General features: G+C 35.3%; 1 protein-coding gene across 1 annotated transcript in view; it reads left to right on the plus strand.

Moving 5' to 3' along the window:
• Positions 1–19,540, plus strand: part of Dora (zinc finger SWIM domain-containing dorado) — a 260,924-nt gene that overhangs the window by 68,423 nt on the left and 172,961 nt on the right. Inside the window, exons 7-9 of the mRNA XM_069825149.1 lie at positions 4,040–4,279; positions 12,697–12,996; positions 18,104–18,989. Coding sequence (XP_069681250.1) covers positions 4,040–4,279; positions 12,697–12,996; positions 18,104–18,989 — 1,426 coding nt within the window. The remainder of the gene's footprint in view (positions 1–4,039; positions 4,280–12,696; positions 12,997–18,103; positions 18,990–19,540) is intronic.

Below are 19,540 nucleotides of genomic sequence, written 5' to 3' on the forward strand. Positions count from 1 at the left end.
AGGAGAGCTAAAATAACATAGCACATCATCTCTGAGGCAAACCATTCCATTTTTGTCTGTAAAAATAGTACAGATAATATTGGCATTCTTGCATAGAAATGTAGTAGTAGTCGTGGTGGTGGTGGTGGTGGTGGTGGTGGTGGTGATGGTGATGGTGGCAGTGGTGATGGTGATGGTGGCAGTGGTGGCAGGAGTGGCAGCGGTGGCAGGAGTGGCAGCGGTGGCGGTGGACTTGAGGTGCACTGTCAGTAGTAACATGAGCTGCTGCCAGAAAGTCAAAAGGAGGATAGAAATGGCAAAGGAAGCTTTCAATAGAAAAAGGAGCATCTTCTGCAGATCTCTGGAAAAAGAATGGCGGAAGAGAATAGTAAAGTGCTTTCTGTGGAGTGTGGCATTGTATGAGGCAGAAACATGGACTTAACGATGAAGTGAAGAAAAATGCCAGGAGCATTTGAAGATAAGGAGAAGAATACAGCGTGTAAAATGGACAGACAGAATAATAAATGAAACTGTGCTAGAAAGAGTTGGTGAAGAAAGAATAATGTTGAAACTGATCAGGAAGAGAAAAAGAAATTGATTGTATCACTAGCTAAGAAGAAACTGCCTACTGAAGGATGCACTGGAAGGAATGGTGAACAAGAGAAAATTTCGGAGCAGAATGTATCAGATGATAGACAAAATTAAGATATAGGAATCTATGTGGAGATTAGGTTTACATGACGTCTTTTACAGCAGAGCATGCAGCGTAATAAATATCTTCAAAATCATAAGTTGCTGTGTTGATTTCGTGACTCCACTTACTTAGACAAAGAATGCTTTGACCCATTGTGTTCTGTATATATGCGATGATGTGGCATTCGTGAATCCAATACTGATAGGGGAAGATTGAAGAATACTGGATTTGCAATAAAAGACCTACCCTTGGGCATAAAATTATGAATAAAGGCATGAACTTTCGAGTCACTCTGACAAAACAGTAATGAGTAAATGTCTCTTGTATGTAGGCAATAGGCAACATTATAACTTGGTAGAGTACACAAGAAAAGATATAGATTATGAAGGAAAGACGAGATTCAGCGGTTATGCAGACTCTTTGTTCGATAAGAGACTCATAACAGTCTGCAATTTGTACATGATAACAATTTTCAGTGATTTGCGTATCAAATTTCACGGGACACTAATCACTGTGATTTCTAGACAAGTACTAGCTAGCTCACAAACTTCAACTGTAACAGCAGATGGAAGATGAATCTTGAATTTTGTAAGTGGTCAGTGCATTTGTAGCACAAGCAACACAGTTAATCCCAGATTACTGCAAGATGTTTATCTTTAATGCCAACCAATCTGGATTTGAAGAGAAAATGTGTAAGAAAGCTATGCTGCTAGAGCTACAACAACTGTTGTGGCAAAAACAACGAATTCACACCCACTCCTATACAATTATGCCAGTAATTAGCTTGGACTCGAAATTATTGATTGTCCTGCGATAAGTTTGGGGTTCTATTCTTCCTGCAGTTCTGCAGTGTGTCAACTCAACTTGAAAATATAGTTGTAACTGCAAGTAAGAGTTGGAAACTGTATTTATTGAAACTATGCTAGTAATGATGGTACAGAAATTATTCTTGCTATGTCACTGATATTGGTACTTGCTTTCAGTCGACTTACTGATTGCCTATAAAAATAAAATGTCTGACAATAAACTACCCATTATGAAAAGTGCGTGACAATAAACTACCCATGATGAAAAGTGTGTGACATTGAAATTCATCCTAACTGGAACAACTCATCAAATTCAACCTCTGGATGTGTTTTTGTAAACCTCATAAACTTAATCATTATACTATACACAATTTTCAATTGAAAGATAACCAGTTCCAAGACAAAATGTTTGTCCCACTTCTTCATATTCGTTTGTTTTCTGTCACCTTCAATCATTCAAATCAACAAGATATGTTGATATGTGGATATACACCTGATCATCCATGAAACTGTGATATTTCCAAGTACAGTAAAATCCCTCGTATCCAGCACCCAAATAACCGGAAATACCAAAACAACGGCACTTTTGGCTAGGCCAAAAAAAAAGAAATAGTTATTCATGTGAAAGGGAAGATTCGGATAAAGATGTGAGTGGCTTTCGTAGATCGCACATGCTACGTATTATGTTTACTCTTTGCATTTTTCACACGTGAAAACATAGGCAGAAAACCCTGTTAGGTTCCTGCAGTGAATCAGGTAGCATTGGTAATCTATCACTTGGACCTTGCAAACAATGTGCAGAGATGATATCTTTAAATTTATCACTGAACTCTCCCATTTCGAAGGGGTGTTGGATGAGTCTAAATAGGAAAGTGTGAAATTCTCTGTTCCTACAGTGCTTAAAAGTTTCATTCGAGTGATAAATAGTATCATGGCTATTACCACTAAGTGCTACTGTTGCACAGTGGATTCCGCAAAATGCAAGTGAAATATTCTTATGCTCAAATCATTGAATGCTACTTCATCGTCTTCATAGCTGCGATGTTGGCTACACTGCTCTTAATGTCACATGGCCGCCATTTGAAATTGTCATAAGGTTATGAAAATTTTTAGTATTTTTTTTTACTGCATTATAATAATTACGAACTGATGTATGTACATTACCATATTCAGTACTAAAAATAAACATTGTACGTATTTCAAAACTTTATTTTTAAATACCTATATGAAAATTACTAAATATCAACATGGAAAAAAATGTTTATGCAGTACCGGTACAGTATGTCTTTAGATAACCTATAAATGTATTTTTCAATTATCTGGCAAAATCAGTTATCTGGCACTGGCTTTGTCCCACAGTTGCCGGATACGAGGAATTCTACTGTATTTGATTTTGATTTAACTGGAATGAACTTTAGTGACTGCTGTAGCCATTTACTCTTCATTCATTTTTCGTGGTGCAAGTTGAAAATGTGTTTTGGGAACTTTTTTTAACTCTGAGACAGTGACCACGTGTATTCTATACTTAATACGAATACAGTGTGTTTTCTGTACCATCGACATCCAAATTTAGAAATTAATTTCAAATTTTTTTTCTTGCTTTATTATCAGCTGATATCTTGCATAAATAAGACTTCTGATGCTTCCAACTGCACCCTGTGAATTCTACTCGAAGTTGGACACTTTTGTTACGAGCCTGTAATCTCCATCTTTTATTTGCAAGGTCTATCATCTCCGTTTGGGTCTGCCAACACTGCATCAACCTTTGGATCCATTAGTGAAATCTATTTATGGTGGATGATTACCTTCTATTCATACGGAGTTTTCTGTTTTTGATTTCGGTCACACTGTTTGAAGTCTTATAATATGTACTTCTCTCTCCCATTTTGATCCCAAAATTGTCCCCAAACAGAAACTACATTAGTTAACTAACGAAAGATGGCCGCATAAGAAGTGAAGAAGAAACGAATGGTATTGACAGTGGCAGTTATGGTGGTGATGATGGTAGCATCAGCGATAGTGATGTTGACATCAGTGGTCTTGGAAGTGGATGTTGTATTAGTGATGGTGGCAGTTGGAGCAGGGGTGGTGGTGGCATTATTTGCTTCTTAAAATAAGATACAACAGTATTATCCATATTTAAAAAGTAGAGTGTAATAAAATTCTATAGTAGTTCATCATACTTTTGACTTTCCAAACTCAAAGCATCCCAGTTAGGAATAATATGCTAAAGTTGCAAATCACTTAGTATTTTCAGCACTTCCCTTGTTATACCATGGAAGGTAAATCTATGTTACACCAGTATGGTTATAGCGGTGGAGATCACCTGCTTCATTATCAAGCAGTCAGTGATATTAAAGGTGATACACATACCTAACTGACAAAATGCAGCTGGGATACAAGATGAAGAATGGAAGAATATCCAAGATCCTAAACAATAGCAAACAACTACTATTTTTCAGAAACCCAGTTATATTGTGTTTAATATAATTATGATAATATACAGTTAGGTTGTATTTTGTAGAATAAAAGTTGCCATTTCTTCATATCTTCTTTTCAGATCTTGGTGTGGTGGTTCAACACCAAGGTTGCTCTACACAATGGCAGTTCTGGGCATGGAGGGGGAAAGCATAGCAATGTTAACAGCAATAGTCATACATCACAGCATGCTTGCTCCTCCCTCTGTGACGAGATAGTGGTTCTGTGGAGATTGGCAGCTCTGAATCCAGGTCTCTCTCCTGAAGAACGAGAACTTCTTCATGGTCAGTTCAGGGACTGGCACCTTAAAATTGTAGAAAAGGTAAGAATGATTCCAGTAATGTGAATCTAATTAAATTGCCAGAAATAAAATTATTCACCTGCCATATGTCCAGAATTGTGTAAGCTTGTTTTAGAATATAATAACAATGAATAGTTAACGGTACGGTATTTAAATATTTAGTAATGAAAACAAACAGAATAGCAATAACTATAAATCCTGTTGCAGTGATAAATTTTATTATAACTATAAATTCTGTTGCAGTGATAAATCTTATCAGTCCCCACGTATTTCCTATATTTTAAATATGTTTTATTCATCATTACAACGATGGTCAAATTTTGGAGAAATCCTAATGGAATGATGAAAACATTATAATAATTTTTTAGTTTACTTGGTTTTCACATTCAGTTTTTCACTTTTCACTTGATATTGCTCTCTTAAAGATGTTTTTTCCGTTACATCATTTATCTTCTTTCATACTTTTGTAGACAATCTAGGCATTCTTTGCAAGGAGTGTGTTACATTAGAACTCTACCAGCTTCAAGGGTGCGTGACCCTTGGCCTTTATGATTCCTGTCACTGGCGCCTTTCACATTCCATTGTTATTTGTGGCCTATATTACACTATCAATTTCTGTGTCACAGAAGTTTGATAAAATATGTATGATAAAATCTTTTACAGTGTAATATAGCATCTTTGATCACATTTAGTTGTGACATAGTTCTGTGATAAAAGTTATGATCATCATTATACCTTTGATAAAATCTTTGACTGAGAAGAAAGAAAATGGCGGACATTAAGTACATATGGTCTGTGTGACAGAAATGTGAAGGGCCATCAGCCACTTGGGATGCTGTGCTTAATGACAATAAATCATAGATTATATCATATCATATCATGGTCTGTGAAACCACATGACTTTTAACATCACATTATGAGTCACATGAAATGTTACTTTTTCTTTTATTTCTTCTCCAGTATTAATGCAATAACCATTACTGCAACATGCATTGAACTGTCGTGGATTGATTGTTAGAACTGTGATGAAAGATGTGACAAAAGCTTTGATATAGTGTAATATACCCAAAATCAAATATTTGATCATATTTATTTATTTATTTATTTATTTATTTATTCTGGTGTAGTTAAGGCCATCAGGCCTTCTCTTCCACAACACCAGGAATACAAATACAATAACAGAAATAAAAAGGGGGGAAAAAAAAAACACTATAAACGAAGTCAAGTCATACAAAAATATACACAGGTTGCAGTCACACAAACTTTAAATGAGTGATTAAGTATAATTAATTGTATCCTAATTAACTAACATAAACAAGAAACTTGCGAATATATTTGATCAAAAATTTTATCATATTCTGTGACACAGAAATTTGATAGTGTAATGATGACCGATGTAACACATAACTAGGGAACGGAATTTGGAGCAGTAAAAGCTAGTATTGGCATCTACACAGCCATTTGTTTACAATCCTTTATACCAAGTCCTCCCCTCCATGACATACTCGCAGATCTCTGCACGTCAACAACAGGTGAACGGGACAGTTGTCGCATAAGAACCTCAACAAGCAGGTTTGCGGTTCAGAGTAGTGAAGTGCGGGTACAATGCCGAAAGTGAAACCAGATCGAGTATCGAGTATCAAAATTCAGGAAACAGTTCCCTAAATTGTCGCTTCCCCCATGTCCAATTCTTAAGAAATGAGGGTCATGGTTAGAAGCTTGCAATTATTACGCACATTACCTCCAATCCGTGAAGAAAGTGGTCCAATCTTTCGATCCCGATGACGCGGCTGCGATTCAAATACGCCAGGAACTGCTAAATGATAGAACAATCGAAAAAGAAGTCATGGATATTAAGCCAAATTTTTTATATTTACCGAATGCCATTATTCGATTAGAAGAGTCAGGAGTAGAACTAGTTGAGCAAATAAATATTATGAGTACTATTGTAAATAAACTGAATACAGTAGAAGGTGAAGTAGGAAAACATGTTGGTGAAAAAATGAACAGAGTTTTGATTAAAAATGATGGGTACAGTATTCTTAGTCGGATTTCAGATGTACTAACAAATACGTGTCCCAATGATGTGAGTCAACATGTGAATTTAATTGACGTATCTTGTTTCAAGTACTCTTCCATTGTCTTTGCAGATGTTAAAAAATTCCCTTCCTTGCAACAGAGCAAAGTTGTATTTTGAAAATTTGAAAATATTTACAATTTATTATAACAAGGCACAGCAGGAATAATTGTTTCATCAACAAAACATAGCATTAAATGAAAATGTCATTTCGTTTGCTTCTACATTTTGTTCAACATTTAATGATAGGCCTACTGTATTGGGCTATGTTGTAAACATTGTAGTATATTGAATATATTGTAAATACTGTAATATACGTTGTATACATATTATTATATTTCATGATATTGTAAGTAAAGGTTTTAATTTAACACGCTCCTGACAGAAAAACATACATATTCAGAGGCGAATTCCATGCAGAAGACAACTGTCTATCAGCCATCAATGTTTCCACTGACACACGAGGACGCAGAGATTGATATTTAATTATGTATATTTGTAATGTTGTTTATTGGTGTCTTGTGCGTTGCCAAGAAAAACACATGTAGACCTAGTTCAAAATGAAATGCAGATTATGTATGTAGGCCACTATAATGTCATTAAATTATAACAATTGTTTATTCTGAAATACGTTTACAGCACATTGCTTGTAAGTTTGTATGAAGTGAACTGTACTCGTCCATGCCCTGTGACACAGCTCGCTTGACAGTCACTGAGCTATGAATATCTATACTACGTTTCACCATTCTTTATAATACTCCAAATCCCTTTCCCTGCACATAACAAATTAGTTTGAAGACAAAATGAGCTGCATTTATTGATTTAGATAGGGGATTGAAGCAGACTGAAGTGGCTGAAAAGTATGGGTTTGCACAATCAATACTCGCAACATTCATAAACAAACACAAGGAAATAGAGGACATTGTCGCAAGTGGTCAATTATTCCTGAACTTAAATGTCCTGTTGCAGTAGAAGACGTTGACATTGCTACCTTGAAGTGGTTTAATGAAATGAGGGCACTTAACATTTCTGTAAAAGACCCTGTTGTGTGTCACAAACCACTTAATTTTGCCAATGTATTTGGTGATTATGCATTCAATGCAAACAATGGTTGACTGCAATGTTTTAAAGACAGACATGGGATTACTATCATTAAAGTAGTAGCCAAAGAAGAAAAGTCAAATAGGATAATCAAATGAAGAGTAAATGTTATTTCATAGTATGTAATGTTGTTTTATACTTATTTCTACTATATTCTCTTTTAGAACATAAATTTGGGCAAAATTTCATAACCCTTCAATACAACAATAACCATGCTATAACAATAAAATTTTTCTAGTCCCCAGAAAACTGTTGTATCGAGGCTGGACTGTATAGCATTCCTTTGAACCATTATATGTAATGAATTAATCATTAGGTGGGCCATTTTGTAGTGTAATAAAAATATAAGCTTTTATGCTTATTAAAGAGAAACAATGAAGTGAATCTCCATTGTGTATTGATGTTGGTCATATATACCTTATGAATATGTCCATGTAACAAATGATACTGTTGTTGTTCTAATGCTTAAACATTTGGCAGTAAAATAATAAGTTTTCTTGCATTCCAATATTTCTTAGGGATGCTATCATGCATTAATGGGGCTGTGCATCTGTTGATGTCCAGATTTTTTTTGCTAGTGGTGGGTACTTGACTTTTCGTCATTCACTCACATGAAGTAGTGATGGGCGATAGTCGAGAGTACTATCGATAATATCAATAGTTATGACTTCAACTGTTGATAGTCAGATTGTTTCCAATACTATAGATAGTTCTGATGACTATCAATAGTATCGAAGATCATTCATAATATTATAATGATTTCAAACTGGAGATGGTCAACACGATTCTTATTCGGCATTTCAATCAGACATTATGAATCGTTTGTAACGATTTATTCACAGTGTATTCAGAACTCATCTCGTTCTATGGTTCCAAGTATTCTTTTGAATCGTAAACAAATGATTCACACAATTCTTCACTTTGCAATCATGGGTAGAATAAAAACGTTCTACATATCTCTCATAGAAGACAGAGTAGCCCCAGGAAGGATACAGTCTCTTTATAATGAGAGTTGAGACATTGAATTGTCTCTTTCTGATTGGCTGGAACCAATTTTCATGACCTCCATTAATCTACAAAATTATGGAAGGTACCTAGTTATTCTCAATTATAATTTATAAAATCAACCTTACTATCAAGTACAATTTTACATTAAATTCCTATTTAACTACTGCGCAAATTTCAGACACGCACTCATGATTTTTCATATTTTACTAAGCAAATCCAGTATTTTGTTTCCACTTATCTGTTTCTTTTATCATACACCATTCACGTACAACTAAGTAATTTGGTCAGGAAATATTTGTATTCACTGAGATCTTCAGTCCCCTAGTTCCAAAACTGAAAACTTAATCAATGAAAGGCGAAACAGTCTGCATCCCAACAAAGTGGAAAGCTTATTTTAATTGAAAACTTAGACTATCCCTGGAGCAATGATCACATGTTTAAAAAATCATAATGGTGGCTAATGTTGAGACTCTAAGGACAGATTGTAATATTGTATGTTATTGGTATGTAATTCAGATTCAATTCAGTATATATTATGAAATTAATACTTCAGAATGCGTTTAGACACAAATTCAGATATACATTTATTCAGTTTATATCCAATTAACAAAAAAGTTTGTAATGAATTAATGATTATTGATAGTATATAGTTTTGATTATAGTAGGAACAACAGTCAATAGTACTATTGATGCTATCGTATAATGACCATCGCTCATCTCTAATATAAAGCCAGTTGTGTAGACCAATTTACTGACAGAGCCGTTGACCAGAGTGTGTCGTAGGAGACTGGTCTACACTACACCCACAATGACATGAGATGATGATGGAGATTTGTTGGAATGCCACAGGGAAACTGGAGCTCCCAGAGAAAACACCTGTTTTACCTGGACCATGGGCTTGCTCAACAACTTATAAATTGGGGGGTGCCGGGGATCAAACCCAGGTCCACAGGATTATAAGACCAGCACTCTAGCCACTAGACCACCATGGTGTCTAGTCAAGATATGTAACAAATCTATATATATAATTTATGATACCTAGATGTTTGAGAACCATGATTACTACATCAAATAGGATTTATAATAATAATAATAATAATAATAATAATAATAATAATAATAATAATAATAATAATAATAATAGTTTATATAATCTGGCAGAGCTAAGGCCATACAGCCTTCTCTAACACTCAACCAGGAGTAAAATTGCGATACAAAAAACACTATAAATTTAAATTATAAATTATATGACGTGAAAGTGTTATTCCCTGTTTGAACTCATTATGATGGGACAAAAAAATATTTGGAAAGATATCAAGCGTATATTGGAAAAGTAGTAATAGAATCAGTTTTAATTGATGAATATGAGATTTGTAATTTAAATGCATATTTTAGGAAAAAATGCTAATATCAGTGGAAATGGACTACTTAAGAAGAAGTATCAGAATGTGAAAATTGCAACATATTACAAATCAGGAAGTCTCAAGAAGAATGAATGTTACAGATACCGTCCTTCAGAAAATTAATGACAAACGACTCTGATGGTTTGGCCACCAATTACGAATGGAGGATACAAGATGGCCAAAGCAACTACGTCTATGGAAACCAATGGGTAAGAAGAGAAAGGGCAGACCCAAAAGAACATGGCAAAAGGACATCTTGGGAGAGAGGAAGAACAGGATTTCATAATGCAACTAATAGATGGCTTTGGTGGAGACTTGGCACAGGAAGGACAATATCTTTATAACCTGTTTATATAATTATGAAGAGTACACGAGAAAAACAATCAAAGTCACAATTTTCTTAAAGGTGATGTCATGATTTAATTCAGTATATTACTGCAAACTTTAGTGTTTTTCTTATCAAAACTGGTAAAGAAGAATTATCACCATGAATACAGTTATGCTTTCCTTCTTTTGCATTAGGAACAGCAATAATAGTTATTTATGGTACTTGTGAGGTAAGTGCATCTTTATTGCGTGAGTGGAAAGATTTAAGCACGAGGCTGACGCCTCGTGCTTAAATTACACAAGCGCAATGAAGATCATGCTCACAAGTACCATACGTAATTTTATCCATGACCATAACGAAAAATTCTGTTTTATAAAAGAAAATATGTTGAAAATAAGTCCTCGTATAATCACGTATTATGGCATGGATTTTAGAATCGATATGTATACTAGATAGCTTATGATTTAGGAGGCCATGATTAGTGAAGAATGGTATGATATCTAAGGTGTTGGATAAATAACAAATTATAATTAATTATATAATTTTAATACATATTTTTTTTCATTTTAAACATGTATTTTCGTCTTTTTGAAGTTTCAGAGATTATTTAGAAGTGTTCACGGGACTAATGTGATTAAAATAATTTCACATTTTACGTCTGTAAACTTAAGAGGAATATTAAAACGTAATTAATCATCGTGTCTGTTTAGCTCAGTTGACTAACGCGTGTTGTTATAAAATCCTATAAACGCAACTTCGTAGGTTCAAGTCTTCTTGCCTCCCAAAAGGTAAATTATTATAAATTAAAAAAAAAAAATATATGTATTAGATAATATGAATGCAATGCACAAATTACGACGTAGTAGATAGAGAAAAAGAGAAGGAGATAGAGTGTATGTATATTTTTAAGAAATGGTAATAAAGAAGTAGAGGTAGTGACATCTAGTAACTAATATATTAACTTCTTGAGTAATAGTTGAATGGAAAAGTATACGTGTGTGCCCAGGTACTAGGAAAATACTAATGAACTGTGAGATAAAGTTCAGACTGTGAGGTAAAGTCTTTATCTCACTAGTGGAATAAAGTAATGTTGAATAACAGCCTACTTTACAAACGCAAAAGTATTTAGTAAAGGCATGTTTTTCGTTATGGTCATGGATAAATTTATTTATATATTTGACATGGGATACAGGAATAGCCCATGAAAACCTGCCTTTAGCACTCTTCATTCTCTATTCAACAGGATTGAAGCCAGGGTTCTAGTCTTTAAAGCCAACACTTCTTTTGCTGCTTTACAGGTTTTTCATCATTTCTTGCCTTGAAATACTGTAGTAGCTAGTAAATGTAGTAAAGCTGGTTGGTTAGTCAGTTGATTGGTTTCAAGATTGATCAGTCAGTTGATAAAACTTCCAGATGTGGTGATTTAGACCTATCCAGGCTCTTCTAAAGTTGCAGTGTGCAGAATATTATTTATGAAGTGAGGAACCTAATATTGTAAAGTTTGAAGAGCCTTTTTTTTTACCTGTAAAGATGCAGATCTTCATGTTCGTCAGAGTATTGCTGAATACAAAAGAAGCAAGTATGTGGTTTTTCAAAATTAATTGGTAACTGTAATTGTTTATATTTTCTTAATTTTCTACACAATTTTTAAAATTCTTGCACTGCTTATTATAGAAGAAATGGGATTTTTTGCATCACCGTAACGAGTTTGTTTCTGATTGTTGTGGTGGTCATATTATCAGTACGCACTTTCCTGTAATGTGGCCTGTAAGATCGCCAGATATTAACCCAGCAGATTTTTGGTTGTGGAGTTAACTGAAGGGAGGAGTATTCTTGAGCAAATGTACGAGAATTGATGAGTTGAAGGACTCCATCTCACGCACTGTGGCAGATATTCCAGAACATGAACTCAGATGTGCTGTATACAGCATTGAAGAGAGACTGTTACTGGTACAAGAACAAAATGGTGGGCACATACATCATCTACGATGAAGTTATGGCAGTGGGTCGTGATGAAAAATCCTATTTTTTGTGTAATATGTGAGTGGCAGAATTTTTAAGATTGTATAGAAATTTGAACAATTAAAGTTACGATTTACCTTTAAAAAATCCTATACTATTGTAAGTACAGCACCCATGCAAGTTGATGCTGCTATTGTTCTTCTTCTCAAACTGTACTTATGGTATAGGCATGTTGCTTTTTCAGGTGCACATATCTTTCTGTCATTTCGTGGGTCTGTCCTAATCTAACATTCCAGTTGTGACAGTCTGTTATTTTATGAAAACTTAATCTGCCATTTTTCATTTTCGGTGAATTATTTGTCCACTTCTCGCGATTTTCCACAGCACTCACATTTATTGATTTTTTTTTAAACTTGTTTGTAGTATTTTCTGCTTCAACTGGGACTTACTGGAATATTTAGTTTCACTGTAACTATTCAGAGGCTTGAGTGTGATTTAAATAATTTTGCACATACTATATTAAGAATTATTTAAGTAAAATGAGAACTAATTTTTACAGGTGACAAAGAGTCGTGGCGGTGGAGTGTCTAACAATCAGTCACTAACGAGCAGCAGTGCTGGTGGAAATGGCAGTGGTAGCTGCGGCAGCAACATGAAGAATGTGAACAGCTTCCGTAATGACATTGAAGTGTTCACAGGATTCAAGCCTGCTATTGAGGCATGCTACATGGACTGGGATGATTATTCTCTTCCAGGCATAACCTACACCAGTGGTGCTAGTCGCCTGTACCATTGTCCCTTCACTTGTTTCCGTCATGCTGGGGATTCAACCCGTGCAGAAAGCCTTGTTGTGAATCAGGTGAGGAAAATCTAAATTTTGTAATGACTCTTAGCTATGTATTATTAATGAGAGTCATAATACTAAATATCCATTATTGGTGTAGAGATCTTTGCATTTGATTGTGTCATGAGATAGTTGTCTCCTATTTTTAACAACTTCTTAGTGATACCACAGTATAGTTACTCATACAGTAAGGAAACTCTGTGTTATCAGGGCTATGACAACATGTTAGCTGAGCATCACTAACGTTACTGGTGGCGAATAACTATAACTACATGCTCACTGTATCTATTAACTTGGAAAAATAAATGAACACATCATAAAATATGTAATATTAAATAAAAAGATGTACATTACTGCATGTCTGACATCTTAAATTTAAATAAATTTAAACAAAGGAACAAATGGAAACCATAGAATTTTACTTCGGAAAACGTATTATTTGTCTTTCTTGTGTTGAAATTTATATTACCTTGTTAACATGTTTCAGCCTGCTATTGGTCATCTTCAGAACACACACACTCTTTGACTTCACATTGCACTACACAAACACACCCCCACAGGAAACAAAACAAAAGGCGCCAAGACCAGCAACAACCAGTTCTGAAGATGGCCAATAGCAGGCTGAAACATGTTAACAAGGTAATATAAATTTCAACACAAGAAAGACAAATAATACTTTTTCCGAAGTGATATAGTGTTAAAAATTGAGTAATCAAGATGTATATAGAATTTTACTTCAGAACTGGCACTAATTACAAATGTCACTTAGTCTATAATGAAATGTACTGCAGGCTCTATTATTATAAGTTTAATGACTCCAAAATGATTCATTAGAAGGTTAACATCACTGATGTTATTAAAAATAAAAATGATACATCAATAGAGTAGAAATACTATTATTAGACAATAAATTCAATTCAACAATCATCAACAAAAAATAGGTAAATACCCATACCGTGATATTACCAATAATTGACAAAAATTGTGATGCACACTTTTTAATAACACCTGAGAACTTTAAAACTTTAGACAAACAAAAATTTAGGATTTTTAAGAACTCATAAAAGCCTCATATTCAACGCCCCAATTGGGAAATGTAAATATACAGCACCTTCAACTTAAGAAGCAACTCTGGCCATGGCAGGCTGGCGGACGATAGACTGTTCTCTATAGCGGGAAAACCAAGCGGTGTTATGCAGCAGCAGACAGGTGGGCGGGCAGATAGGTCAGTATTTCAAGTGGGAAAACTCAGCGGTGTTGTGCGATCCAGCATGCAATTAGTGTTAGTTTGTCTTGTGTAAGATGTGAACGTGTTTGGTCAGTTTTAAATTCCATTTAACATGTTTGGTGAACTGTGCTCTGTTTAAGTTTAAATTTATCATGGTGTTTACCACCATATGACTTTTATCTTTGGGGTATGCTAAAGCATAAAGTGTATGTGAACAATCCTCATACATTAGAGGAACTTCAAGAAAATATTCAGGCCATGATCTCCAGCATTTCAAGGCAGGAATTGGATTGCGTACTTCAGCATCTTTTTCGCCAGTGTGAGCATTGTATTGAAGCTGGTTGAGGTTATTTTGAACATCTTGTCTTAAGGTAAGGAATTAAACACCATTAAATTAATTTTACGGAAGATAAACTAATACTAAATATGGGGTAGAAAGAATGCATAGCAGGCCACTTAGCAGTTCAGTTACCTCACAACACAGCTGAGTGTAACTGCTTAAGAGTACTGCCTGCCTACCAGTGCCTGGGTTGTGTCTTAAGTTGAAGGCGCTGTAGTACAGAGTGCAGTGATAGGAAAGACCTTGTTTTCGATGTTAAGTAGAAAAAATTAGAATATACAGAAGTTCAAGAATATCGTCGGTACAGCAGCTTAGATATTTTTATAATCATTGATTTATATAAGCTTTAACATCAATGTCATATCGCATGTGTAGGATTTCTATTGTCATGTGTTACAGATCGCTTGTGTTCATGTACCTAACCAATTTGGATTTGTTTTAATATGTATGATATTGGTGATTAAGATAAATTTCTAATCCGATATTTGGCATAGTGACTGAGGGAAACCATGAACAAAACCTAATCTGATTGATAGGCTACGGAATTCGAACCCGGAACCTCCTGATTGCGAGTCTCAAATGTTACCATTTGAGCCAGCTTGCTCGGTTATAGTGATTTTAATTAATACGTTCTTATTAAAATTCGTGAACTGTCTGTTCCATGCATGGACAGCAGTTTTCACTCAAATATTTTGTATTTCATTTTAGCAAGTTCTCTCGCCGAATATAGTAGTAGTAATCTAATGCTCAAATGCTTGGATATATTCCATTTGCTTTCTTGCTTCCCAATAAAGTCCTGTCAGCATTCTCGTAGGTGACATCTTGAGAGCTAAACAACTCGAAAGGTAATCCATATTCATTATACAATTGTCTTTACGATGCAGGATACAATTTGGAGAGTCGTCGAATATTATAAACTATTTTTTACATCAGAAATCATTAAAATCATTACCGGTGCAGTAGAATTTAACTTAACAATTAAACGAAATAAAAATTAGTAAAAAAATTGCCGTGTTTTCCCTAATAGTTCGTGGATTTTCTCCTAACATATTCATGTCATCCGCATAGGGAAGCAGATGATGCCCATTCAAATCCAAACCCTCTCTGTTATCCTAGACTTTCCTAATAGCATATTCTACAGCAAAATTAAAAAGTAAAGGTAATAATGTATCTCCTTGCTTCCTTCCACAGTGAATTGAAAAAGGATCCGACAGAAATTGGCCTATATGGACTCTGCTGTGTGATTCGCTGAGAACATTTTAATGAATCGAGCTAGTTTCTTGGGAATACCAAATTCAATAATAATATTATATAAAACTTCTCTCTTAACCAAGTCATATGACTTGAAATCTATGAATAACTGATGTACTGTGGCCTTATACTACCATTTTTTCTCAAATATCTGTCGAATACAAAAAATCTGATCAATAGTCGATCTATTATACTTAAACCGCATTGATGATCCCTAATAATTTCATCTACATATGGAGTTAATCTTCTCAAAAGAATATTGGACAAAATTTTGTATGACGTCAACAAAAGTGATATTCCTTGAAACTTACTACAGTTAATCTTTTCCCCCTTCTTAAAGATATGTACAGTTATGGACTCCATCCATTGTTCTGGTATAATTTCCGTTTCCCAAATAGCAAGTAAAAGCTTATAAATTTAACTAGATAATGCACTTCCACCCTCTTGTATTAATTCTGCTGAAATTTGATTGATACCTGGATACTTGTACTTTTTCAGCTTTTCTATTGCAATTTCGTTCCAATCATTTCTATTTGGCATATGTACATTTAGTAGTTGGCCAAAATAGTTTTTCCATCTATTCAAGATTGTATGAGATTCTGCAAGCAAGTCACCATTCTCATCCTTGATCATGTTTGCCCGTGCCTGATATCCTTTCTTAAATTCCTTTATGTCTTTAAGTAAATCTTTAATGTTTTTATTCTTACTATTTGTTTCTACCTCATACAGTTTTTGCTTCAAGTAATCTCTCTTTTTATTCCTAAGTGTACGACTTGCTTCTTGTCTTTCATTGAAATAATTATCTCTATTCGCCTGGACTGGATCCTGTAAGAATTTCAATTTTGCCTGTTTCTTCTTTTTACTACTTCATAATATACTTCATAAAACCATAGTTTCTTTTTCTTAGTGTCATAATACCTATGCTGTGCTCAGCTGCAATGTTGGTATTATCTCAGATATTTTCCCACACACTATTAACATCAAACTCATTCTCAACTTCGTCGAAACTTCCTTACGTGGCAAACCTATTTGAAATTTCGATCTGATATTGGTGCTTAGTTTCCAGACTTTTGAGATGGGCAGGACATGTAGCACATATGGGCAAATCCAGAAATGCATATAGAGTGTTAGTTGGGAGGCCGGAGAGAAAAAGACCTTTAGGGAGGCCGAGACGTAGATGGGGGGATAATATTAAAATGGATTTGAGGGAGGTGGGATATGATGATAGAGACTAGATTAATCTTGCCCGATGGCGGGCTTATGTGAGGGCGGCACTGAACCTGTGGGTTCCTTAAAAGCCATTTGTAAGTAAGTAAGAATTGGTGCTTAGTTTCCTCGTCTTTTAATTTCGAAATATTGAATCTCCTAATATTAACTTGTTGCTCTACTCGCTTGGCTACTGATAGTCTTCCTCTTAATTCTCCAATTATCAAATAATGGTCAGAATTACAGTCTACCCCTCTGAAGGTTCGAATGTCTACTATACTAGTATGTCTTCGTTTATCTATCAAGATGTGATCTATCTGGTTATGTGTCAATCCATCTGGAGAAGTCCAAGTATATTTAAGTAGTTTCTTATGGGGGAATGTTATACTTTTGACAATAAAATTTTTTGATGTGGCAAAGTTGATTAACCTAATTCCATTATCATTACTAGTTATGTGTAGGCTCTCTTTTCCAATAGTCTGTTTAAAAATATGCTCCTGTCCTACTTTAACATTGAAATCGTCCAATAAAATTTTCGTGTGATACCTAGATAACTGATCAAAGGTGTGCTCCAATTCATAATAGAAGCTAGCCTTTATATGGTCGTCTTTCTCTTCGGCACAGTGATACAGCATCGTTAAATAACCAATTTAAAAAGTGTGTATATATGTATGTATGTATGTGTGTGTGTGTGTGTGTGGGTGCACATGATGTGTGTTATGCTTATAAACCCAAACTTTATACATACTCTTCATTATTAAACATTATAATAATAATATAGCCATTGGCGTGGCTCAGTCGGTTAAGGTGCTTGCCTGCCGGTCTGAAGTTGCGCTTGGGTGCGCGTTCGATCCCCGCTTGAGCTGATTACCTGGTTGGGTTTTTCCGAGGTTTTCCCCAACCATATGGTGAATGCCAGGTAATCTATGGCGAATCCTCGGCCTCATCTCGCCAAATAACATCTTGCTATCACCAAATCTCATTGACGCTAAATAACCTAGTAGTTGATATAGCGTCGTTAAATAACCAACTAAAAAAAATATACATTATAATATAGTTTGACTGATATAGTAACATAATGTATTGTTTCTTTGCAGGTAAACTCGTCACAGGCTGTTCTGAATTGTGAGCATCCATCGACGACCCATCATCACACACATCACCATCACCACTATCACCACTACCACAACCCACACTTACACAGCATGAGCCATATTCACAGTAGTCATCATGCAGGAGGCATGAGCAAGCGTCCTGCTCGTATCAGCGAACTTGTAGAGTTCTCGTACACCCACCATGACTTGTCGCTCTCTCCCATTACGCTGGGTGGAGTGCCAGATCTTAATAGCAGCAGAGACAGAGACGGGAACCGATCAAGTGTCAGTAGTGAAGGATTTTGCGAGAATGATGCAGATACTGACATCTTGAATGAGAGTGGTGTTTTGATGGGACCATCACTGCAGGTCGGTGGTGGTGACACTGATTCACAGGAAGGAGGTGGAAGTGATTCTGCCAGCAGTAGTGGAGCCAGTACCAGCATCGGTAGGATCATAGATGATCCCTGTAAGAAACAACGTGTTGGTCCTAGTTCTATGTCTGTTAGAAACACTCATCTCAAATCCGTGCCCAGTGCAGAAAGTCAGAGTGAAGATAGTGATAACAACTGCAGAAGAAAGACTGGTCCTAGTAAATTGTGTATGGATTACAATTCCATAGCATCAGGTAGTGTCTCTTCTGTTATGGACGGTATTGGTTGTTTCTCTGATCTCACTTCTAACAACTCGAATCTTCTTCCTCCTCCACCATCTGACTCTTCAAGGTCATTCCTCAGTACTGGTACTTCAAAGAGTTCTACCAGTTTTCTTATGTGTACCCCATCGCCATCTTCATCATCACAAAGAAAACTTCAGCTACAGTCATCGAGCTTAACTTCACCTTCAGTATCCCAACCAGAAGTACTGGATGCAGATTCAGATGTTTCAGGTAAGTTCTTTAGTGGTATATGCAGCATTTGCTTCTGATTTTTTTTCCATGCATCTCGATCTTTTCAAACATCCTCGTACACATATCTTGAGTAGTTCACCTCGATTTTTCTACTGTGGTGTGTTTATTTTACTTTCTCATTATCAGACATCGGATTCTAGGGCAAATGCCTATTTTGTTTCTTTAGGAGAAAAGTAAAAATAATTATTAATATTTGTGTTTCATGGAAATTGAAAGGTATTCGAAGAGTTTTATAGTGCCCTAAAATGCCCTAAAACGGTTATTAGAGCCTAATTTGTTAATATTCACCTAAAAATGCCTAACTCACTGTAAAGTTTCGCATTTTACTCTTACTTTTTATAATTTATACATGCATTCACTGCGAAATTTAAAGCATTTAAAAAGTGGAAAGCTTGCTTCACACCGGCCATGAAACCATTGATAAAGGAAACAAAATGTTTTGAATCTCACGACACTCGCAATAGATTTCACCGAATTTAACATGTTTGGAGGCATAAATGCCGACAAAGAACCAACCTTAGTTTTGAAGC

This window comes from Periplaneta americana, chromosome 4 (genome assembly GCF_040183065.1).
Source record: "Periplaneta americana isolate PAMFEO1 chromosome 4, P.americana_PAMFEO1_priV1, whole genome shotgun sequence".
NCBI classification, from domain to species: domain Eukaryota; kingdom Metazoa; phylum Arthropoda; class Insecta; order Blattodea; family Blattidae; genus Periplaneta; species Periplaneta americana.